At 36.3% G+C, this 21,704-nt stretch overlaps 1 protein-coding gene across 7 annotated transcripts in view; it reads right to left on the bottom strand.

Moving 5' to 3' along the window:
* GLS (glutaminase) overlaps window positions 1-21,704 on the bottom strand; it is a 105,551-nt gene that overhangs the window by 49,848 nt on the left and 33,999 nt on the right. For 5 of the 7 annotated variants that reach the window (XM_043524872.1, XM_037912544.2, XM_037912543.2 and 2 more), the window contains 7 exons: window positions 17,304-17,362; window positions 8,167-8,199; window positions 7,829-7,887; window positions 5,676-5,742; window positions 4,980-5,030; window positions 1,384-1,560; window positions 513-644 (listed from right to left, as the gene is read on the bottom strand). In XM_043524872.1, coding sequence (XP_043380807.1) covers window positions 513-644; window positions 1,384-1,560; window positions 4,980-5,030; window positions 5,676-5,742; window positions 7,829-7,887; window positions 8,167-8,199; window positions 17,304-17,362 — 578 coding nt within the window. Of the gene's footprint in view, window positions 1-512; window positions 645-1,383; window positions 1,561-4,979; window positions 5,031-5,675; window positions 5,743-7,828; window positions 7,888-8,166; window positions 8,200-9,767; window positions 9,818-15,714; window positions 15,749-17,303; window positions 17,363-21,704 lie in introns of those variants that run through there. The other 2 variants (XM_037912547.2, XM_037912548.2) reach the window with 2 other exon arrangements.

The raw sequence follows: 21,704 nt of genomic DNA, 5'->3' as shown, positions 1-21,704 counted from the left end.
TAGTGTCTTTCTGTGAATAATACATACAAAATGTCTCTATACAGAAGACAACTGTCAGACAAGCCACCCTTAGCTCTGTCTTTGCTACAGACTGGACCTTTGAAAAACTGACGTCCCTGTTTGATGCCAGTGTTAAGAATATTTGGACTCTAGCAAGCCTCTTTAAGGTGGAAGAGATCTTGTGTTCTAATATATCAAAGAAATCAGTGCCACTCTCATGTCACGAGACATTATTCCTTTAAATTTTTTCATGAACATTTTTTCCAAGATTGCAAACCTTTAGAAAACATGGTGAAACCATAGTCCGATAATAAATCTAATTTGAATTACAGCCACGAAAGTCAGAAAACAAGACTGCTTTTCAATCTCAGGTCAGGTCAGACTGGAATTATGTACATGAACAAATTTAAGGATTTCATTTAAGTTCAGTTAGGCCTTAGCCATGCTAACCAATTAGGTAAATGTTGGTTGCAAAAGACAAATTATTGAAAGTTAGAGGAAGCCTTCCTTACATGACAGAAGTGAATCCCTTTAACGCTGTTGCCCATTTTGTCCAAAGAAGGTGACCAGCACATCAGACCCATAACATTAGGAACAACCAGAAGAATGCCACCAGCAACTCCAGATTTTGCAGGAAGACCAACCTACAGGAAGTTAAAGACTTAGTATACTATGTTAACATTCTAGTCTGTTGTGTTATTCGTAACACTTAGCACACAAAAAATTATTATATAGCACTTTAGCTGATCATTCCCAGAATATTTTCTAAGTTGGGTAAGCATTATTATCCTTGACAGATAAGGCACATGGAGAGACAGCAATCACGTTGCTCGCCTAAGATCAGACAGCATATTAGTGGTTCAGCAAGAACTATACCCCAGGCCTAATAATCTCAGCAGAGAAGTGAAACATACACACAGATATCCAACAAGTCATTGATAATTTGCAACAATGACAGTGCTACAAAATAGTATTAGCGCAAAGATCCCTTTTGTTTAAACGTGACAGCTTAACACGACTTGGGTGTGCCTGCGCGCATGCAATATTTTACCACCTAATTCAGGATTTCACCAGTTATAATATTTGTTTGGATAAAAACTAAATTGAATAAGCAATGTAGATATTGCTCTTGTAAGAGATGAGTTATATCTTTGAAGCCTAACTTACGTTTTAGGCTGAAAACAGTACTTGTCTGAAATACCTTGAAGTGCTTAATTTCACGATGCTGTAAGTAACAGATTTTCAAAAAAATGTTGTTTTCAACTTCTGATTAATTCACATAACAGCTTAAGTATAAAAAGATCAATCCTGAAATGTTTGTTTAAAAGCCAGTCTAGATTAGTTTCACTTGCCAGATACAATTAGCATCCAACAGTTACTCACATGGAAGGCAAACTGTCCTGAGAAGTCATACATGCCACAGGAATGCATTAGACTCAAGGTATTCCGGACTGATTCAGGGCTCAGTACTCTTTCACCAGTAATTGGGCAAAAGCCACCATTAGCCAGAGTTGCTGCCATCACACTAGCCGATTCACAGGTCACTTCAATAGAACACAGCTAATGGAAGGGAAAAATAATTCTTATTTGTATGTATAATGTCTATGTACATATAGTAGGCTAAAGAACAACTGGAGGTCTACATACTAGCGTCATTACGTGAGTTGATCTGTATCACTGAATAATGATTAATTTTTTCATCTCAGCCAAAATGGTTGGGCTGTTTTCTGATAACTAGTTTTGGGGAAAATGTTGTTTTGCTCATTTTAAAAAATTCTAGTGAGCTTTTCTTTGAAAAGCTCTAGCACCCCCACACTTTGCGGCAGCTATTTAAAATTTGGCAACGGATGGCTTTTTTCAGAAATGTGTCTTGTGCGAGCTGCATGAAAATCTGTCCAAATTTGGCCAAATTATAAGCCTTTGAAAAAATGCAGACTGTACATGCTCAGTAGGAAATTATTAGATTTTAGCAGCGTAATTCCCAGAAAATTCTATCTATCTGTGTTAACCATGCTCCAGGTGGCAGCTGAACCAGACTTTCCCTGAAACTGCAGCTCTGGGCAGCGGGCAACGTTGGATCAGGGCACCTGAGCTGAGAGCAAAGAACCTGTCTCTCCGGTGCTCCCAATGACCAGCTGCTGAACACAGGCAGCACTGAAAAGGAAACTGCCTGATTCACATGCAGAGGGGGTAAGAACCAGAAGTGTGTGTATGTATTTCGGGTGAGGGAGAACAGACTGAAAAAGAACCTAAGGAGGGGTGGAGAAGACACCACAATGACATGACAGATTGGATGAGGAGGTGGTGCCAGGGGGAATGACAACTAGGACAGGCTTGGCAAAGAGATGAGAACCAATGGGGTCATGGGAAGGAGGTGAGGGGAAAGGGAAGATACATGCAGCAAGAAGTTAGGGTGCAGGGAAAGAACTGGGTCAGGCTGGACAAAGAAATTGAGATAAACTGCAGTGGATGAGGCTGGGGAGTAGACAAACACTGAGACTGGACGAGGAACTGGAGAGATTAGGAGCCACTGGGGTTGGGAATGTGGGCGGGGCGGTGGTATGTGAAAGGAGGCCAGAGGAGGGGACAGATCAGATGAACAGAGGGCTGGGGAGAGGACTGGGCAAAGAGACTGGGATGAGAAGCCTGAGAAGTGGAGACTGTAACCAGCTAGCTGAAGACAACAGCTGAGACAAGAAGCCAGCAGTGAGACAGAGACAGGACTGGGACAAGAACAGGTTCGAGGGCACAGGGCAGAAGGAGGTCACACACTTGGTGGGAAATGAGCAAAAGATTCTGTGTCTGTTAAAGCACACTTCCTCTAGAGCCTACAATGGAATCCAAGATTCCTGAGTCTCACCATTCTTGTGCTATCAGCAAGTATCTGTGAAACCCATTGGCAAAAGTGTCCCATATTCCCTCTAGAGCTAGTCTACAGAGAATGACAAACTAGTATTACTCTGTTAGCTCAAGTGGCAGGAGGTTTGAGTAGTAGTTCTAGAGGTTCCAACCCTACTTATAAACTGTATGGAAGTAAATATGTCACATGATGGAATCTGTTATTTCAGTTTGCTTTAAAAAAAAAAAAGCTAGGAAATTACACTGAAAACTATGTTAGATGCTAAGGTTACAAAATCAATCATTCAAAATAGACAGGAAATGACAAAATTAAGATTGCTTGTGTAAACATAATTTATCTTCCTTATATGCATTATACTACAGTCTTTAATTACTTGATAGCTTACTATTTTCTCCACAGTACCAGATTTATTCACTGCACAGGATGGACCTGCTCTGAGGATGAAACAGGGTTGTGCAGTGAAAGAGGCTGTTGTCTGCAGGACCATGGCCTCATTTGTTGCACAAACTGGAAGGGAGTGTAGTGAATACGCTATGTAGTTTGTAAGACAACAAAGGATGGTCTCACGGCTAACACAGATGAATGCTGAAGTAGAAAACTGGATTCTATCCCTATGTATGGCACAGAGTTCTTATGGGATGCTGGGCAAGTCACACCAAACTTTTCACATGTGGTCACTAATTATGTGTTCCTCATTTTCTGGAGGCCTGAACTGAAACCATGAGGTCTGATTTGCAGAGTGCTGAGCACTCACAGCTGCAACAGAAGTCAATGTGAGCTGTGCTTGAATATATAAATTGCTATATAATGCTAAGTACATTTTGAGATGCCTAGGACCGGATTTTTTAAATTGGGCACCTAAAATTAGTGGATACCTGTGACCTTAATCTCTTTGTGCCTTGATTCCCCATTTGTAAAATGAGGTAATACCTTCTCATCTCACAGGGATGTTGTGAAAATAAATTAATTAATGTCTGTGAAGCACTCAGATGCTACGATGAGCAACACAGAAAAGTCCATGATGAAATAAAAAATTCTACATTCAGAGCAGGTTTTGAATAGAGTACAGTAAACAAGGTATGGGACCACATACTGAACAATGAGAAAACAAAATATGGAATTAGCTGTTCACCAAGGGAGGACAGTCCATTTCGTGCACTGAATGAGACTTAGGTCCTGTAAGAAAAAACCTGTATGTGATATTAGAATGTATCAAAATATATAATAAATACTACAGCTCTTAAATGCTAGCGCAATCCAGAACATGTTACTACAATTCTGCACTCACTTTTACTGTTTACTAACAACAATTCTTTGACCTGAATATTAGTTTGGCCTTGTCTAGTTGAGGTAATAAAGGCAAACACGAAATTGGCCTCACAGTGCTGATGCAGCTTATCATAGATAAATGAAATAGTCAATAGGTCAAGAATCTACAGGAGTCACTTCCCCACCCATGAATGTTAAGATAAAGCTAATGTTTAGAAATACTCTGCTCAGAGTTAAGCAGATAAGAGGGAGTAATATGAACCAGAAACGTGCTCCTTTTCAAAACATTGTTCTTGACTTGTTAGTGCTTCAAATTTGACAGGGATGAAATGACAGAAAGGCAAAATCTAGTCAGTCTGTGGACAGTTTACAGCATGCACAGTGTGAACGGTCAGTGGATTATCTGTGGAAAACCCCCGCTTGCCAAGTTTTTGTGTCGTGGCAAGTGCAATTATTTTAGATAAAAGCAAAGCAAAAAATGGGCTATTTGACTATTTACACAATATAGTTTCTTGTTTGGCTCGTAAGAATTAATTAAACAAGAGAGAGAAGGGGTGCAAAAGTGTTGCCTCACTTTGAATACTACCCTCAAACTTAAAATTAAAAATTTGTATACATATTATTCTCTCACAGCAGAAACTTGCTAATTCACACAACCAATGGAGACCCAAAAGTTAGTTTTAATTTAGTTTATGAGTTTAATACATCAAATGTTCTCTGTTCATTCAAAAAAATTAGGCATTAATGGGCTCCTTTATATCTATGATTAATTCAGTTTGTGCTGCTTACACTTTCAAAACTTTATTTCAATTCCATTATAAATACTCAAGATTAAATAAGAATCAGTCACCTGAAAGTAGAAGTCTAATACAGCAACCATGTCTGTGCCTTCTGGAAAACACTGGGGAAAGAAGTAAAAGTAATCTTTTAAACATGTTGATTATATCAAGACAGTAAATCAATTTTAAACTAAAAAGATTTAAAAAATAAATAAATTCCAGCCAGTGTTTAAAACATTAGTTTTAATTTTAAAATCTAGCCAACACTTATACAAATGTTTAAAGAGAAAACTTTAACGTTTAGGAAAATTAAATGACATTCTGTTTAAAAAGATGCAACTGCTAGATAGCTTAATACTCTCTAGCTACTAAAACACCTTTATGTACGACTTGAAGCATAGAATCTTTAACTATATATGGCAACACCTAAAAACACCTAATGCATTTTTATTTTTTAATTTTTTTTTTTTTAAAAAGAGTCACTTGTACTGAATCTTTAAAAAAGTTATAGGACATGACTTTAGAATCAATAATCTAATACGTAGAAATGAGATTTGGGCTGTTCTGTAAGATTACCTAAATATATGTCTACATTCTCTCCAAACTGTATGAAACAAACATACTTGCAAACTCTTGTACAAAACACACACAATATTCTAAACCATGTAAATAAAACCCAGATTATAAGACATAATGCCAAAAATTCAGAGGCCAATATTATGAGCAGTAAAAGTCTTGCAAAACCAACAAACAAAAGATAGATAAACCTTCTTTTCTTTCAGGTAGTAGCCAATTGCAAAATTTCGATCTCCACTCTCTCTTTCAGACTGGAACCTGAAAAGAAAAAAGTTTTCAAATACTTGGACTGTAGCGAAGCACATTGATGAGAGGGTTTTTTGTTTGTTTGTTTGTTTTTAAACTTATGTGCAAAGGCAGATGTCAACAAAAAAGAAACCAGCAGAGAGCAATGAAAAGCACAATTCTGTATTCGTTAAAAATCAAGCATTAAAAAAAGGTATAAGAATACTGGACTCACCAAGCTGTGCACTAGCTAGTCTATGTAACCACACCATCTCAACACTGTTACCCTCGTCCTGTCCTACTGCTCCAAACTTGCCCCCACTGAAGGCAATGGTAAAATTCCTAATGAATTAAAGAATGCAGGAACAGACCCACTGTTCGTTAAACCCATTCAAGTCAAGTCTTGTCTTGAAATTAGACTGTATGCTGCTCAGGACAAGGAGTGTGTTTTATGTTTATACAGCACTTTAGACAACACTGCACCTGCAGCTCCCCCTCTGGGCCCAAATTTTAGTTAGGGGTATATAGTAAAAGTCACGGACAGGTCACAGGCCGTGAATTTTTGTTTACTGCCTGTGACCCATCCATGGCTTTTACTAAAAATAACCATGACTAAAACAGTCTTAATTATCAACAGTAAAAATCACCAGCGTTGTTTGTTTCATTCACTCTAGTACTGTTTAGCAAAACTCAAGCAACACCACAGGCACCTTCTCTCTGCAGATTTGGAAAGATGCTGCATTAATTTATACTTGGTTCACACTTGGAGGTTACCCTGGCAACCACAGAACTTTAAGTGTCATTTTTTAAAATATAAGATTAAATTCTGAAGAAATTGACAGTATAGTGTGAATAGATTTTAAGTCCTAATTAAAGTTTACTCTAATTCAATAACTTTCTCTCTCTGGTAGAAGAGTAAATAACTATGCTTTTATCAGTGCAAAATCTAACACAATAAGGCTCAGAACTGAACTTTAACAGTTGAACAGTATCTATTTTTACTGGTTACCAATAAAATATACATAGTATATGTAAGCTGATTTATAGGTAGGCCAGTAAATTTTGAAACAAAAGCACAAGACCCTTTTCTTAAAAGTAATACTGAAAGAGGTAAGACAGTAAAAGAAAGGAAAAGGAAGGACATATGACAGTGAAATACAATGAATATACACCTCCTTGTGATTTATGCAAGTACAATCAAGAGGGATTTGACAGTTAGAAAAAGGGAATCAGGTTGAGGCTCAAGTCAACAGGTAGGCAGCTGCCTAGGGGTGCATGTAACTGAAGTGGTGGTTTGAGTGTCTGAACAGGGTGCAGGGACAGAGAGGGTCTGGGGGAACACGTGGACAATCTCACATTTGCGATGAGGCTCTTCTCCCATTAAATTTATGTTCATAGTTAAACAAGTCTTAATGAAAGCTATCAGCTGCCACAGTAAGCATTCCTGTATCAACTATACTCAGGTAAATTATAATCACCTCTCTTCCACCCAAACCAATCGGCATCCAAAATTCCCCAACACTATGGAGCACACTTATGGTTTCCATAGGAGTGTTGCCTCATGCAGCCCTCAGAATGGTGGAAATCCTGCAGTTGTAATAGAAAAGCCTAGTTTTCCTGCGGGAACCCTACATTCTAAGAGTTCCATAAGGGGAGTTTCCCCTATCGTAAAAAGATTATATAAATAAATAAAAAACCCAAGGAATAACAACTGTGTAAAAGAATGATTTATAATCCTTTTGGTACAACTAATGTTAAAGTGGGCAGTTTCATTTTTGGTATGAATGCCAGGCTTACACAGTTTTGATCTGTAGCTCCCACATAAACAGCACTCAAAGGGAGAAGACTCCCAAACCTAAAAGGGAACCACTTGTACATAAGATTTAATCAAAACTATTATCAAAGAGACCGTCGTACATTAAGTACCACAAAAATGAACATATATTTAAATCAGAAAAATGTAAATCATATTAGGACTGAAGTAAGATCTTAAATATAAAGGGTGAAATCCTGTCTCCACTGAGGTCAACTGGAGCCTTACCACTGACTTAAAGGGGGCCACGCTTTCACCCTAGATATTTTACCACCAAACCTCAAAACAAAAACAAAAAATACTCACGTGGCATTATTGAATCCAACATACTCATTACCAGCCATATTATTCATAAACTGCATCATCTATAAAAAAAAAAGCATCCCAAAATCTTCAGATCTGATAACATCATAACTCAGACCAAATTTTTAACCTGGCCTTAACTGAGACTGTTTTGGGGCATACAGTGAAAGTCATTAGGATGTCTAAATGCCAAATTGCACCTACAAATCAGATAGCTGTTCAAACAGCTCAAGTGTCACCTGCAATTTGAAGGCAAAAATTCCGTGAGGACAATGTGAGCCCCTGTAGCATCAACTCTAAATACGATAAACAGCACCAGAATTTTTTTAATATTCACTTACATAGTCAAATTTTTCTGCATTACTTGCTCCTTGCTGAAAGGAAAGAAAAAATATTTACAAGAATTGTTAACATACAAAAAACTATAGTCAGAAGTTCACTTAATATAATTAGTTTTTTTACTTGTATATAACTAATAAAGACGTAAATGTATAAAGATATTTAAATATAAATTACTACTATCATTTTGTATATTAATATAATTACAATAAAAAATTAAAAAGTTAGGAGAGTAAATAGCTCAGATAACATTCATACAAAGAATGCTACAACATGTTTTTATCAAATACCTTGTATATAGGGGATGGATTTAATCAGAAAGAAAGGTATGCTTTATTTTAAGCGCTCTCTATTCAACACAACATATTGACAAAGAATAGTATATAGTAATATACGTGACACACATACAAATTCATTGTGATCAATGTTCCTATAATGAACATAACACAGGATTACAAGCATAAGAGGTTAAAAATCTTGTCTTAATTTATATTAGCGCTGAGCACAGAAACTTTATAGGCTGGAGTCTGAATTTGTCTCCTATGGTTACTGTTCATGCTAAAAATTTAATTCAGATGGACGACTTAAAATAAAGTGTTACCTTTACTATAAAAATAACTTCACTTAATTTCAGATTTAAGGTAAGTATCCTACCTATATAAAGAAACTGATTATTTGGGTTAGCAAAATACGGTATTATTAAAAAGCAACAATTTTAGAATCTCAAAACCTCAAGTGACAAAACACTAAAACTACATCAACATTTTGCTAGCAATGTTTTTGTTAAAATTAGTTCTTAGGCAATTTTTTTAAAGGATTTTTTCTTAAATTTGGTAAATGCCAGTGAAAGATGTATTGGCCCTTATCTCAATTTCTGATAACTGGCCTGCCATAAATTCTTATGGGGGGCCCAAAAAATAAAAAAAGCTCATGCATTTTACTTTGTTTTGAAAACAGCCAAGCAGCTTCATTTTAATTTAACAGCAAGTTCACAAAACAATGGATTAAAAATTTGAAATCATACCAGTTGGCATCATATAAACTAATAGACAATACATCAGAGGTTTGTTTTATAAACCACTTCAGTATTGAAGATATTCTATTTAGATAAATCTTTTTGGCTAGCGTATTACCTCAAACAAATCAAAAAACATTACTCACACTATGTTTAGTATAGGGAAAACAAAAAAATGGAAGCTTTGCATGTACCAGCATTTTACTTAATGAGATGCATAAAGCCAGTTTCATTTCCCACTCTACAAGTGGATTAAGGTGTTGCACATAACTTGTGAAGCCCTACGCATCAACTCATCTACAAGAGAATGTGCAGTCACACGTGTACGATTCCTAGCTGAAAGGAATACCACGCTGCTGTGCCAAAATGATGTGCCAATGGTCCCTTACGCTTATAAAATAAAAGCTAATCAATAATCTTACTCTTAAAGCCAATAATCTCTAGCTAGACAATATCTAACAAACAGGTATGCTAAAAAAAATTCACAATACATTTCATCAAAATGTCTTGTATAATATACCAGAATACAAGCCTTAAAAATGTAATGCCAAATCTGTTCAATGAAAAATAATTAAAAAAAGAAATTACCAACTTCATTGAACTGTTGCAGTTGTCAAAATATTCCATAGATCCTAATGCTGTAAAATATGTAACAACATTTAAACCACAAAAACCTTTTCAACCTTTTAAATGCACAATGAACATCTTTTTGGGAAGTCGGGTCAGCATTAGTTATGGGATGCTGCATCAATAATCATAGGGTTAGACATTTAAAATAAAATGAAATAAGTTATGCTTTTGTTAAAAAAAGGGAGGAGAAACATGCTTTGTGAAAAAACAAAAATACATAGTATTTCGGTTCTTTCTTGCCCAAGTAAAAAATCCTTTACACTTTATTAAACTGATTTTACTAACAAAATATAAACATGATGGGCAAAAGTCAGATGTACGATTAATATATGAGTACTAACTATTTTCGTTCCAGCATTTAAAAAATTCAATGTTTTCTTTGTCTTTTTGTAAGCACCATCTGAGTTCACACTGGGGGAAGATAAACACTTTTACACAGCATCTTCTGTATACAGGTACTAACAAGCATGGTGACCAGCTGATGTACCCTTAGGCCGTAGTCCTGTACACATGCTTTCTTAAGTTTAAACATACAAGTAGCCCCACTGAAGTCAATGAGGCTACTTATATGCTTAAAGTACATGCATAAGTGACTGCATGATCGGAGCCTATATATACACAATATAATTCAGAAAAAGAACAAAAAGTTTTATTTCCATTATGTGTTGATAACTACAGTAGTGTCCCTTTTTATTTCTACAGACGAAGGAAGCATACCACCCACCTTCTAAATCAACAGGACACAGAGACAACACATATTTTATGACTGAAGTTCAAATATAGATACTAAAATTTAACTTTGACTTTCTATGGAAATATTGAAGATATTTTTGCTAATTTAAAGAACGAAAGCCAGGGCAGCTTTTGGCCTCTAAAGTTTTATTTGACTTAGCCTGGTTTTCCAGTTTGTGGCTTTAATTAATTGATATTTTTAAAAGCTTCATAAGCAATCCATCTATCTAGAATGCTAATGAAAGGAAATATTCCATGCAACATCTTCAGAAACACTAATATTACATATATTAAAATATATATACATATACACACTTATTGTAGACATGCTTGTGTGTATATTTTTCTATATGCAGTTGTGTATATACACACACATGAATGAACAAACATTTATAAATGAACACAAAATAGTTTAAAATGCTAAGACAAACAATCTGATGAGAGATAGGAAATTCAAAAGTTGTGACATGCAGCTCTTAAAACTCATATGCACTTTTATTTAAACACAATGAAAAAGTTATGGCTGGCAATCCTAACTTTGAATTTCTTTGCTTGTCAATTTATGTTAGGACCTTAGTGGTTTCTAAATAGGTTGAGGTTTTTTAGGTGGGGGGGGGGTTATTATTTTTTCTTTCTAAAAGCAATTAAATTATTCTGTGGAAGTTTGTTCTTATTTTAAGATAAACATTCTCCGACTTGGTATAACTGAATAAGACGGTAGCATTTTGTTCCCATAATATGTAGAGCATATGAATACAAGTGCCTATGTATTTGACATAGCAAAACAGAGTGCTGTAAATACTTGTCAAGGAATGCAATAATAAACCCATGTAAAACTGACTTAATGAAAAGCAACTTTTCATTAACATTTGAGTTGTAGCTGACTAGACCATAATGTAATCAAAATAATTTCTTAATTTGAAAGCAACCCATTGCAGTAAAAATATAGCAAGATGCTTAAACACAGATAACAATTTTATTTAGATCTTCATAAAATGCACCCTTGAGTGAAGACTTTATTTGACAAATTTCAGTAAAGCGGAATGCTAGGATTAAGTTTTATAAAGCCCCCAGAAAATGCAAATACTGACATTATTTTAATTACAGCAGCAAAATTTTTGCATTTGAATACATCAATTTACCTCTTAATGGCTTTATTCTAGCTTTCTGTACTTACACCCTTTTTTTGGTTAATCTGTGCGTGCTCTGTGAAAACTGGTGTCTTGGCTGCTTAGCATAACATTTTCACCTCTGAAATACTTGGGGGCACAATGTCATAGACAGTATTTGATCCACCAAGAACAATACTGACATTCTTAAGTTTATATATAAACTATTTCTCTTGTGTCCTTAATGTAAGTATTGAATACTGTGTGAGATTATAAATTCTTTACATAATTTGGGACACTGTGCACTACAGAACAGACTCTATGCCAGCTAGTGTAACATTAAGTGAAATTTACTCCAGTTGTAATAGGTCATAATAAAAAACAGACAAAAGAATGTGAATATTTACTAATCACTGAATCAGATAATATGAAGAACTGAGAAACAAGAAAAATCCTACAAGTTTGAGTAACAGACGAGAGGTAAAATAGCATGAACCAACACCCAAGTAAAAGAGGAAATAAAAATCTTGGGCATTTCTATAATCACGCTGGTACGTTTTCAAATTCATATGCATACACCTATTTAAGTGTCAGACAACCAGAAGATAAATTAAGAAAAAAGATGGCATGTGCTTATGTAATTATACTATTAGATATACTGGATGAAAAGCAGGGACTTTTCCTATCAAGTGGTATGAAGATGGAGTATGAAAACCATCTTTAAACTTCTATGAACCTAAAGGTTGTGTAGTGGCACTCAACAGGACCATGGCACTGTCAGCCACATTTCTCTTTACTCGCAGTCTCATTTAATTTTGTGAGTCACAGCACTTCACGACAAAGGTAATGTCAGAATACTATGAAGGATGTAAAACTGTTGGAGGACACTAATTTATATGCTTAGTTTCAAAAAGTGTCTGAAGCAGCTTAATTGCACACCTTATCTTTCTGCAAGTTTAAGTTTAGCTGAGGATGTGCATGCACTACTTCTATCCTGATCTTTATTTTTTACCCCTATGCTGATAATCCTTTGCAACTCCCCCCCCGCAAGGACTTTTGATAGCACTCATTACCGTAGTATCTAAATGCTTCCCATTTCAACTGGAAGAGAGAACTGCACTTCATGGAGCATCCAACTCTTCTCTTTTCCTTAACTGCAGAACCTTCTACTAAAGATGTCTTTGTTTTTACATTTTGTGCATTTAAGTCCTTCCCATTATGGCGGGAAAGCTTTATCAATACAGAGGAGGTCTTGCAACATGCCCTGTGGTACAGTTGCCAACTTTCGAATCACAGAAAACTAAACTCTCTTGCCCTGTCCCTGCCCTGGGCTTCGCCCTGTCTATGAGGCCCCACCCCTTCTGTGAGACCCTGCCCCCATTCACTCCATCGCCCCCCCTCCCCCACCCTCACTCACTTGCTCATTTTCACCGGGCTAGGGCAGGGCTTGGGGTGTGGGAAGGGGTGAGGGCTCCAGCTAGGGGTGTGGGCTCTGGGGTGGAGCAAGGGTGCACAAGGGGGCTCTGGGATGGGGGGTGGGGGTGGGGCTGAGGAGTTCGGAGTGTGCAAGAGGGCTCAGGAGGGGGTGAGGGGTGCAGGCTCCGAGCAGCGCTTACCTAAGGCAGCTACCAGGAAGCAGTGACATATCCCTCCAGCTCCTAGGCACAGGTTCAGCCAAGGGGCTCTATGTGCTGCCCCTGTCAGTAGGCACCGTCTCCACAGCTCCTATTGGCCGCGGTTCCTGGCCAATGGGAAATGCGGAGCCAGTACTTGCAGCAGGGACAGCACATGGAGCCCCCATGGCCGGTCCTATGCCTCGGAGCCAAAGGGACATACTAGCTGCTTCCTGGGAGCTGAGAGGAGCTGGGACAGGGAGCCTGTCAGCCACAAGCCAAGTGGACTTTCAACTGCCCGGTCAGCGGTGCTGACCACAATTGCCAGGGTCCCTTTTCACCAGGGTGTTCCGGTCAAAAACTGGACACCTGGCAATCCTACTCTGTGGTCAGATTCTGAATCAATTTCTTCTCCTCTGGCAATTCCTTCCACAGCTATCCTATCCTCCCACTCCCTTAGTGAAAGATCCATTCTTCCTCTCAAGCTCTCATGAGGTTTGTCCTGGGTGCCATGTGTTGTTTTCCTAAAGAAGTACAGCTGTCTTGGTACGTTACAAAAGGAGATGCAGTCACTGATATAGCTAAATGCTTACACATTAGGAGCTTTGACAATCAGGGTCAAGGCCTCAGATGGCAACAGCAGATCAAATAACTGACAGGGTCACCTATACTAGATAAATATATATCTCCCCAACAATGCACCATTGGTAGTTTGCAAAAAACTGGTTGGTTACATGGTACTGCATCTCCATGTTTCAAAGTGTTGTATTTCACTGAAGACAGCTAAAATGATAATAAATACTTTCCTAAAATTTCTTTTCCATGTGAACAATTGCTGTAATTACCACAATAATGTTATATTATTGTGCATGTAAGGGGAAGTGGCTGCCCAATCATAAATGAGAGGGGAAATGGTCTAAAAGCCTTTTTATTAAGATCCAGTCAGCAGCGGGAAAGAGATTTAGAACCCCAAAACTAAAGCACTTTTACATGGCTTAAATCTCTGAAATAGTTATGTGGGGTGTAAGTACAGTTAGAATAGAGCCTGGAATTAAGGCACCAAATTTTAAATACACCAGTATATTACTGGTGTACTACAGCTGGGCTGTTGTGCAAGCTTTTAAAAAGTACATTACGTAGTTATGCTTAGTAAGAAAAACCAATATGAAAGTTAACAGTAAATAAGTAATAAATTAATTGCAAAACCCAATTACATATTAAGTTCGTATTCTTTTCCAAGATATGTATAACTCCACTCTGTAGTCAGAGTGCTGTGTGTGATCCCAAGGGCAGAAATTTTCCCCTTAAAAGTGTTAAGATACTTATGTCAGCAACACCTTTTGTCCAGTGAAAAATTCACTGTGAGATACTTTCTCCGCGCCACGAGTACCCATACTACCATAGGTATTAAATGATAATTTGCACAAGAATTTTGAGGCAACACTCAACTTTTTTTTTTTTTTAAACTGATACATCCAGCGTATTGTATTTTATTTATATTTAGAATACCTTTAATTTAATTGTTCAGAAAATTAACAGATCAAATCAAGGAGCTCTTAAGTGTAACTGAAGTAATAGTTTCACCAAAAAGGTAAAAGCTGGTCAGAATTTTAAAATACAGCAATAGTCTCTCCATACTTCTTGACATGCTGTCATTTGATAAAACTATGTTATAAGATTCATATATTTGATCACATTTAAGATAATGTAAAAGACATTTAACTGCTGGATTCCCAAGGCCATGCATGGTCCTCTATAAATATGAGCAATTCCCATGGATCCCAATGACAGTGAATGCATGTGAACTGAGGGCACCATATGGTTTTAATCTAGCAGTGTGTAAGAAAATAATGATAAATCTGTATATATAGATTATATCCAAATTTAAGTTCGCCAGTGGTCTATCCAAATTTTCTACACAATTCATATGTAAGACAGCTAAATTGCAGACTATAGGTTATCTGCACAAAATATAACTAGTTAATGTTTTGTACCTGTTTATCCCGAATATACCGGTAGTTTCAAATGTTAAATAGCATTTTAGAGGAAGCAGTACATGAAAGGATCTAGATATTGTCACTCTGAAAACAAATAATGAAGCGATAGTATGGTATGTGTCTATCAGATGTGCAGTTACTACAGCCAAACATGTCAGTTCAATGCAATTTGGTCTATAAAAATGTCACAGCACTTTTAAAACAAATATCACAGTTACATGCACTAAAATTAAGATTTGTTGTATCAATTTAACTACACCATTTATCAAGAAGTCTACACGGGTGTCTTCCAAATAGTCTCACACTGTGCTTTTGTCAGAGAGCAATGGCCAGTAAGTGACACTATAGTAGGAGTGACATTTTGACAGCTTAGACAAATGCAGATTTTAAAACTCACTATTACCAACGTGAATTTCAATGCTCAACCTTTAGAAAAACAAATCATGACATTTACCTGTCTTACTTATGGCCATTTTCTTTCACCTATAGCTATTAAAGATAAAGGTCTTTAAGCAGGAATTTTTACACCTTATTTAATATAAAACAGAAAATCATGATGGAAAAATAAGAAAGAACCTTTCATAATTAACACTTCGCAGGCAGGAGCTAGGAAATACACCAGAGGCTAAATGATTTTCCAGATGTAATGAACACAATGTAAACAGAAATTAAGAAGTCATGCTTGGAAAAATTACATAATCTAGTTTTAAATTTTCCACATCAAAACTATGGAGGACTGAAATATTCACTAAAAGTCAGTAACTTCTAGATAGCAATTCACCATTACAAAACTAGATTTTCATTCCAAGTATTGCAGCAATGGTATGATTAACACTGGGGCTCCATCTGCAGTACAGCACTTACAGCAGCGCAGATGTACCGCTTTAGGGCTGCTAGTGCAGACGCTGTAAGTCTATGGGAAAGAGCTCTCCCTTCAACTTAATTACTCTAGCTCTGAAGAGCACTGGTAGCTACGTTGGCAGGAGAAGCTCTCCCACTCACATAGTGGTGTCTACACCGGTGCTTAGGTCGGTATAACTTACGTCACTCAGAGGGTGGCTTATTCATGCCCCTGAGCGACAAAAGTTATAAGGATGTAAGGTCTAGTGTAGACAAGATCTGAGTAAGTCAGCATACAATCCACATTTACAACTTTAACAATACACCTGCACACCCATACTAAGGGCAAAATCCTGCCTTTCAAAAACAAACATGCATTTATGCAGGATCATGGCCTAACAGGGCAATATTTGCTATGTAATCTAATGTTTACTCATGAAAACATGCATAGCTGTTAGTTTCCAACCACTTATTTGAGAAAGTGGACATTTTATGTTCAACGTAATAATAAATACAAAGTAATTACTAAATAAATGATTTAGCTACACAGAAGGTTAATTATGGGCAAGTTTAATATAAGAGCATGGAATTTAGTTGTGCAGCTCCTATAAATGACAGCTAAATTGTAAAGCACTCTAATTTTACCTCAGAAGGAAAAAAAAATCCTATTGTACTTTTATGCAAGACAGGAGACTAAGTCCAGGAGCACACTTGTGACTCTTTCTCATTCGGCAAGAGAAGATTTAGTGCATTTCTGAGGATGTACTCAGCTTCTGACAACTAAATGACATTTCTCATAACAAAATTGCACTAAACAATCTCTCTGTGAGATAGTAGTCAATCTTATCTATTTGTCTGCTTCACTCAGCATACAAGAGGCTAACTAGATGGGTAAAGTAGTAAAAGTAAAATTATAAACAGAAGCAGCGGTAAACAGTGTTTCAACCAAATGACTCTGGGTCAGATCATGGTCTCTCTCTTTCAGAAATCTCATTAATGGAAGTTTTAGTACTACCGTTGTTTTGAAGTGCATATTTTGCAAGTTATACGGCTTGTTTGCATGCTTCTGTACACTAGTTACTAAATTCCAATTAGACTGCTTATCTATACACACACATCAAATGTACAACACTACTGACTGCTAAGCTAATTTTCCACATTCAAATGCAATACTCAAAACAAAACTAAGTGTGAACGTTTTACCTTGATTAAGGAAGTGATCACAATTGCTCCAGCATTCACCATAGGATTGTGAGGCCTGTCTGTGAAATAAGAAAATTTCAATTACATATACATCCTTAGGGCTGAAGTTCACACTTGTTTTAAACAAAATAAAAAAAAATAAAAAAAAAAAAAATCAGTCAGCCAACACATATTTGAGTAAAAATTATACACAAGTTTCTTGAAGCTATGGCTGTTTTATTTGATTGTAATAATAAATTACAATACTATAATCTAACTTTATATACTTGAGCAATATGTAGTGCATTTTTTTTGTATTTACAAATGCATCACTCTAGAACCTATAGCATATTTCCGTCCATGAAGCGAGACACATCACCAGCTGACTTTACAACACTGCAGCCTCTACATTCTGAATTTGTAATTTTCATTTGTTACTATTCTACTACATACAGTGCTCTGAAACAGTTATGTGAAAAGGTTATTCCTAACTTGTCCTGAATTATATTTATAGTCTTAACTGAATAACGAATCCATTATCCGTACATTAACTATTACATTAGGAAACAACAGGTGGATGAACAACACATTAATTCATGTATGAACCCAAAGTCTCCCAAGCAAATGTCAAACCCAAGTGGTGTACATGCATGGTCGATTTTACTAGTGAATCTCTTAGTTAGCTGTAAGAGAACTAAAATCCTTAACAGGCAGGTGCTGTTAGCTTCCTACTATTTATAAACCCACTAACCATGCAGGGAAGGCTCATATAAATTTATTCTAACTAGCACATTTCATGAGAGCAATTATGTACTACTGATACTAGTTTCTAAAGGGAGTATGTTAAGACCCTGGACAGAACAAAAGCCTATTTTTTTTAATTTTTAAATCCGAGTGTCATACCGACTAAGTTGACATAACATACGTAGGCTTCTGACTTGAATTAGACAAATACTAAGCCATTCTGATAAAAATTAGCACTAAACAAAACCAGTGGAGCCCATACTAAAAATGGATTAAAAATGGTTCTCAAAAAGTAATTGTAAGGCAGTGGTTTTCAACCAGGAGTTCATGTACCCCTGGGGGTATTGTACAACAGGCTACATAAAAATCACTAGCGAAGTCGGTACAAACTAAAATTTCATGTAGTGGCTTGTTTTATATTATGTTTCAGCATAAAGTATAAAGTACAATATTTACATTCCAGCATATAAGAAGCATGTTTCTTTCCCTCAATCCATGATGGATTCTCTTTTCTCTAGCATGGTCATGCAGAACAAATATCTCCATCCCAAAGGGAAAATAAGTAGTCCATAGGAGAAGAGTCATTTGTTTATTGGAGGAATGTGTATTTACAATGGAGCCTCAGTGAGAACCATATTGTACAACAGTGAAGTTATTATTCTAATGGTTCATTACTGTTGCATTGCTGGAATAACTGCTCAAGCCTACATCCATACAATTATTCCATATGCAACACAGACCTTTCCCCTAGTAAACTCAAATTACACCATCTCTTCTCTGCCAGTTTTCCCAGTTGCTTTTCCTCTGCTGACCTTCTGCCCTTTTTGTGTTGACTCCCTAGCTATTTGGCTTGCAAACTCCAAGTAGAGAAAGAAAAGGTCAACCCTTGCACAGACTATATATATATATATGTACATTTGAAAAGATCATGGCTCAGGTCAAATACATGTCACACTTCCCAAAACATATAAGGCATGCTATGCCTTTGGGCAGGTGCACAAGGGAAGAGACAGGAAGAAGAGTGCAGAGAGTCCTACAGACAGTCCTTTCACTCAGGAAGCAAGAGGACCCATGTAAGCATTTAGTGCTAGATTCTCAAGAATCAAGCCAGGCCTTTACTTTCAGCCTTCAAAAGAAGCTTTCCATAAAGTCCACAACATGTGTTTAACCAAGTACAAACAGGTGTAACTGACAGATAAGTATGGCTCCTGTTAAGCAAGGGCTTGTCTTCATACCAGGGTAAGTCGACCTAAGTTACGGTACTCCAGCTATGTGAATAACTTCTTCACTGCGCTGCACTGACAGGAGACATTCTCTGGCTGGGTGGATTTGATGTAAATCACTAGTCAGAAAGACTCTAATCATGGTTTTCTACATAAAAGTGCATTCTTGTTAGTTGTTATAACCTTAATACATATTCTTTACAACTCAGAAATAGATGTAGGTTTCATTTTTAGAAGGTACACACTATAAATTTTTAAACAGTGATTTATTTTGAAAACTTTTCAGATTAGTTTTACAGCTATATCAGAAAATAAATGATTGATTTGTTATTTCATTTACCAAAGGTAAATGAAGCAGACATTTATGAAGTCATTGGGAGGTGAACTATCATTAATATTTGGAGGATTTTCTTGCCAGGCTGTATTAGAAGAACACCACCAGACAGACATTTAAACTTTTTTATTTAACTAAAACAACAATGTTAAGTATTCTGGATATTTTTCTTCAACAGCAAACATAATATACTTTAATAAAACAAGCACATGTCCCTTGCTTCTCACATTTAATTCCAGACTTCTTCTCCTTGTCCAGATCTATTCCGCCCCCAACAATCTTCTATTCATTGAACCTTTTGAAACTTTGTAGTTTTAGAGAGGTAAGGGATTGACTGTTTGCACAAATTTGCAGAGGGACAATACAGTTGAGGTCTGTTATTTCTCACCTCTATATATTATTTATTTAAAAGCATTTTTGCTGTTAACAAGCATGTTACCTCTGGAGACACAAATCCCCAGTCTGAGAACTGCAAAACTAAGCATCTCTGATGGTATCTTCTAGACTGAGCACTGAGTCCCATTGGGTAGATAGAAAGATTAACCTAAATAATCTATCCAGAAGCCCCTGGAACCCCGTAAGATTGGGTCCCTAATCCATGAACTATTGAAACTCATTTACAAAACTTTTCTTAAACATTACATGAATATATTGTCTCATACTACAGAATTATAAATTATAATCCCTATTCCATGATGAGATATCTTTGAGCTATAATGTACCTTAATTAAAACTATCTTTAGATAGGTTTTTTCCCTCAAAAAGCATTTTATCAAAAAATCCAATTTAAATAAAAAAAATTGAATTTTTAATATTTTTTTAAATCACTGATTTTTATCCACCCTGTTCTCTGGTCAACTTATCTTCACCTTTCCAAGAAGAGTGACTACCAGGGTCGACTGGAGACCACTCTGCCGTCGATATAGTGGATCTTCACTAGACCTTCTAAATCGACACCGGCTGCATCAATTGCAGCAACGTCAATCTCCCTGGTAGTAAGGACAAGCCCTAAGTTATAAATATACATCCCAATGTGCACGTATGTAGCACCAGGGCATTAAGAAACCAAAACACTAATCTTAGCAAATACAAAGATTTATAGTATCTTGGAAAAACTTCACTCATCCTCCCTGTGCAATAATTTGCTCATTTGCAAATTAGGGATCATACACACTTTTAAGTATCTTAAATTGCTTTACAAATGAAAGGTGCTCTATTAGTGCAAAGAATTATGAGCAGAACACACCAAAATATTTTTGAAGACGCAAACTGTGCAAATAGGAAGCCCAAATAAGTCATCTAATTGCCACTGTTTGGAGAAGAAATGAAAAAAATGTATATTCCACAGACTTGATTTAAGGAGTTTTTTGGTTTTTATTGTTAGAGTGCTACTTACAATGTCTTCTCTTATATGAGTGTTCTCACATCATTATGGACAGGATTTTTTAAAGAGTGGATTAACATAAAACACCACATTAACAGCTCTTGTGATATAAATGACAAAATGGAGAAAATTCAATACTGAACTACTGAAAATTCAGCTACCTTCACTACTTTGTGAATCACTATCTCTGTGTACTTCATAGCCATTGTCACATCCATACAGATTATATTATATTTAAATAAAGATCATATTGATGCTTCAGATTACTTATGATTATCAGATTAGCATTAAATATCCCAACTTGTTTTATACAGACTTCTACTCCCATAGCACTTAACATGGTTCCCTGCAGTGTACAATTTTCACTATGATAAGGAATACTGCCTGCCTATTAAAAGTATATGCATATTATGCCATATAAATATTGAGCTGGTGTACTATTGTAATTTTTAGACCTAACAGCTGAATCGTTTTGCCTTTGGCTCAGACTACAGACACTTACATACTTGGAACGATACCAAGGATATGACACTATATTAGTTCTTATGTAGTAATGAAATGAGTAAACATGATGAAGAAATCTTAATTCTAAAATTTAAGATGAAACCCTACAAACACTATGTACGTGAGTAACATTATACACATGCATAAATTAAAGATTGCAAGGCTGCATCCCAAGTTAGCAGAGAAAAATATAACACTATTAGATATAAAACTATGGATCATGTCTAACTGGC

Source organism: Chelonia mydas, chromosome 11, assembly GCF_015237465.2.
Source record: "Chelonia mydas isolate rCheMyd1 chromosome 11, rCheMyd1.pri.v2, whole genome shotgun sequence".
Classification (NCBI taxonomy): domain Eukaryota; kingdom Metazoa; phylum Chordata; order Testudines; family Cheloniidae; genus Chelonia; species Chelonia mydas.
The sequence above is the reverse complement of the archived record's forward strand: the minus strand, read 5'-3'. Positions and strand labels throughout refer to the sequence as shown.